Here is a 4,314-nt window from a genome sequence, read left to right as displayed (position 1 = left end):
TGGGTTATTTCATTTTTAAGCTTGCATAACTCATTCATCTCATCCTACCTAAGACTTCTCTAACTACCTACTTATAATAAATAAACTAAATTACTACACAATTGCATAGCATATCTAAACTCTAGAGGGTTTCCACTGAGAAGGGAAGAGTTCTTACCCTTAACAGTTGAACTCCAGGACATTTTTTTTTTTGTAGGTATTTATAAGACAGAATCAAAACTTGTTATAAGATGCACACACAAATGAATTCTACTCATCTTCTCTAAAAGATGTGTATAGTCACTTTGTTATCTTATAACCTCCTCGCCTAAATCTAAAAATCTTCTGTAATATAGAGAAACTTTTCTCTTGAAATTTCAACTGTATACATGATTTTAAGTACAACACATTTGCTCTGGGAAAACCTACAGGAAGTGAATGAACTGGAAGAAGACATTGTTTAGATAGTCACATTTGCTGCCTAGACTCTTTTTCCATATCCTCAAGGCTTTACCATAATCTCAGTACTCACAGGGACTGAAAAATTCCTCTTTGCAAACTTGCTGGCTAGCTATCATTCTTATCAGTGTGCTGTAGTCTAAATAGATTTTTGTCTGTTGTACATGCTTATCTTTTGCTTATTTTTTCACTACCTGAGTTGATTTGACCTCTATATGTCATCTCATCCACAACCAACTAGGTAGTTCTTGATTTTGATTGTACATATTTTTGTTTTAAATTGCTTATTTTTTCTGAATTTATTATCTTAATATTCTTAATGTACTTAAATCTTCAAAAGCATTTTTTTTCTTTTGCACATCTTCTATTCCACTAAATAAATGTCCCATGGCAGTCATCTTTCAAATACACTAACTCTAAATTCATATTTCAAATTCCCCTGACTGTATCTGGAAGGATATTTTCTTCTTCATTTTTTTTAATGGCATCCATTGATGCACGAAATTATTCAATATTTCAATTTGGGAATGAATGTGCTCAAGATGACTAAAATTCTCTGCCATGAAGTTCCACTTGATAATAGATGCCAATAGCCAAGGGACAATTAATAGTGAAGTGTCTTATAGAAATTCATGTATAATTAACACAGGGTGACTGAAACAAGATTACTTCTGGGACAAGGCTCACAGGACAATTTCTAAATGTATCAAAATGGGATTGATTTTTAGAAGTGGACAGAAGACAAACACCTAATGGAAGATTTTTAAGCACATTGATCCAAAGAGCTTAGGGTGATATAGGAAATATAATACCTGATTTATTAGATGTCAAATGTACTGAGCTCACGGTCTTATATCATCAAGGAATGAATTCATTAACCAAAAAAAGAAATTGGAAGACTTTTATTGGAAATAAGGATAAGACGAATAGCTCCTGCATTTCTAAGAGGGGTCCTAAATAAGGGTCACTGAGGCCTTTTGTTAGGGGTAATTTATGCAACAAACTTACATCCTGGCTACAGGATAGTTCAAATTACAACCAATTTATAGAACTGTAAGTACTGCATAGCCAACTAGCCTGTATGGTTCCAACAGGAAAATGAGTCAGGCAGCAAAGGTACACGGAAAGAACAAAAGCATTTTTGGGTAGGAATGGGCCAGATGCTCTGGTCAGTCATCCGGGCATCTGATGCTTCTATGGGCCAAGTGTAGTAATTGCTGTACAATCCCGAGTGACAATGTATTCTTCAGGGAGGCATGCAAGACTGTCCATTGTGTCTCCACCCTGTGCCTGCAGCCACAGTCTTGAGGTCTATTTTTTGTGGTGACTTCTTTGATGAGACAATTACTTTCTGACTGATTATTAATTTTATCTGCCCGAATTGCTTATAATAAGGAACCTTGAAAAACATCACTGCTCTTGGTGTCTTTAAAGCGATTTAAATCAGAAATACTCAGATTTTTAGATTTTGGTCTGTTACTCTATGTTTGTAAAAGGAGTTTCAAGACTGTTGGTATCTGTTCTAATGTAAAGTACTGTAGAATATCACTGTAAACAGGCCCAAGTGCCAAGAAGCATTGAATTTTTTCCTCAATATATAATGCCAAAAATTAAAAAGCTAGTAATTGCGTGGCAATGATGTTTCTACGAAATCAGAGCACTTCACTTACCATCCATATTGTTTTCTGCAGGACTCAGAATCACCTACAGGAGGACAGATTATCAACCTCTATAAAACCCTGGAACATGTCCTATTTGAACCCCAGAATTGTAAACTTGATTGGCATTCCTGGACTAGAACACATTCAGTTTTGGATTGGGTTCCCTTTAATTGGGATGTGTCTAGTGGCACTTCTTGGAAACATCATTTTATTGATCATCATCCCTGTAGAACACAGCTTGCACCAGCCTATGTACATCTTCCTGGCTGTGTTAGCAGCCACTGACATAGGACTCTGTGCAGCCATTGCTCCCAAGATGTTTGCCATCTTCTGGTTTCAATCTTGTTCCATGGTGTTTGATGCTTGCCTCGTCCAGCTGTTCTTTATCCATGCCTTGCAAGGAATGGAGTCTGGCATTCTGTTGGCTATGGCCTTTGACCGCTACATTGCCATCTGTGACCCTCTGAGACACACGTCCATCCTCACACCTTCCATCCTGGGGCGTATGATGGGAGTAGTGGTGATCAGAACTGTCCTACTGGTTGGACTACTTCCCATTCTCATCAAAAGGCTGCATGTGTTCCACTCTGTGCGCATCGCCCACTGCTACTGTGAGCACATGGCTGTGGTCAAGCTGGCTGCAGAAGACGTCAGAGTCAACAAGATATGCGGTCTTTTTGTGGGATTCAGCATTCTGGGATTTGACATGATTTTTATCCTCATATCTTATGCCCTGATTCTTCAGGCTGTTTTTCGTCTCCACCAGAAGGAAGCAAGGCTCAAAGCATTTAACACGTGCACAGCTCATATTTTTGTTTTTCTTGAATTTTACATTCTTGCTTTCTTTTCCTTCTTTAGCCACCGTTTTGGAAATGTTGGTCCCTCAACGCACATTCTTCTGTCTACCATCTACCTCCTGCTGCCACCTGCTCTCAACCCTATTGTGTATGGGGTAAAAAATATGGTAATTCGTAAGCGTGTGGCCCAGATTTTTCTTTTGGGTCATGGGTCCCAGCAGTGATCTATTGAATGCTCTTGGCCAAATAGAAGACAATATTATTTTTAAGGACTGTGACAGTATGGAAGCTATGTGCTGTGCTATTTTGAGTCATCACTGTGGAACATGAGAACATTTATTTCCAAATTTGTTGCCCAATGGATATAAAAAGACTAGTCTCAATACTTAATGAGTCAGAATTCTTTATTTTCTCTTTACTTTCTTTTCAATTGATTTACAATATTTTTACATATCATTTTAAAACATTCTGTATTAATTTTTTAACTAACTTTGGACTATGTATATTTTCATTTATGAATTATTTATAATCACTTATTTTTCTGCATCTCATTTTTTCTATATTTTAAAACTTGTTTAATTTAAACTAAAGTCAGGGGCTGGGGCTTTAGCTCAATGGCATAAGCACCTGCCTTGCAAGCAGGCAGTTGTGAGTTCGAATTCTAGTACCAATAAAATAAATAATTAAATTAAATTAAACAAAAAAATAAATAAAACTAAGGTCAGTGTTATTTATGAATTCTGATCTATTTCATGAAGTACTGAGATACATGGTAACATACTTACAAATACTTAAGGGTTTAGGTAAATATTATTACTAAATTTAATTTAAAATTCATTGGTTTAAAGGAATACTTGCAGATGTATCTATAACTTCAGTAAGTTAGGATATGTGTTTTGGTTAATTATAACATTTCTCTTACATGTATTAGAAATTACTATGTGTAACTTACAATCTTATTCTGCTGCTTTCTATGTAAGTATATATATATAAAGCTGTGAGTAGTTTGTTTATACCTTAAGAAATAAAGAGTAGTAATGGTAATTCATAAGCATGTGGCCCAGATTTTTCTTCTGAATCATGGATCCCAGCAGTGATCTGTCAAATATTCATGCTCATCGAGAGGATTATATTATTTTTTTGAGATTATGCTAGTTTGGAGTCTGCATGGTTTATACTTGGGATTCTAAATCATCATGCTGGAACTTAAAGACATTTCTAAAATGATGCCCACGTTTACATAAATAGTATTTGGAGGAAGAATGGGCATTTTTTCTAATAAAATTCACTTCTAATCTATATTCCTTTTTAATTTCTTGAATTTAATTTGCATTTCCTTTTACTTAAAGAAACTTCAGTTTCTGATTATCCAACTAGTTCTTAACTTATTGAGATATGTGCTACTTTATTTCTAAAGA

General features: G+C 35.5%; 1 protein-coding gene across 1 annotated transcript; it reads left to right on the top strand.

Annotated features, from left to right (window-relative positions):
- Positions 1-2,073: 2,073 nt before the first annotated feature.
- LOC100730054 (olfactory receptor 52A1-like) lies at positions 2,074-4,040 on the top strand. The gene is made up of 2 exons (XM_003465373.3): positions 2,074-3,070; positions 3,949-4,040. Exons 1-2 carry the CDS (start codon positions 2,074-2,076, stop codon positions 4,038-4,040), a joined length of 1,089 nt encoding a protein of 362 aa, XP_003465421.3.
- The last annotated feature ends 274 nt before the right edge of the window (positions 4,041-4,314 follow it).

This window comes from Cavia porcellus, unplaced genomic scaffold (assembly GCF_034190915.1).
Source record: "Cavia porcellus strain 051 isolate PalLab524CR breed Dunkin Hartley unplaced genomic scaffold, mCavPor4.1 scaffold_9, whole genome shotgun sequence".
NCBI lineage: Eukaryota > Metazoa > Chordata > Mammalia > Rodentia > Caviidae > Cavia > Cavia porcellus.
This window is presented reverse-complemented; position numbering and strand designations above follow the sequence as displayed.

What these genes read in the sequence shown, in the direction of transcription:
- LOC100730054 (XM_003465373.3), top strand. Translation starts at nt 2,074, where the DNA reads ATGATGTTTCTACGAAATCAGAGCACTTCACTTACCATCCATATTGTT. An exon ending in GGTAAAAAATATGGTAATTC is followed by an intron (nt 3,071 to 3,948) that starts GTAAGCGTGTGG and finishes GTAATTCATAAG; the next exon opens with CATGTGGCCCAGATTTTTCT.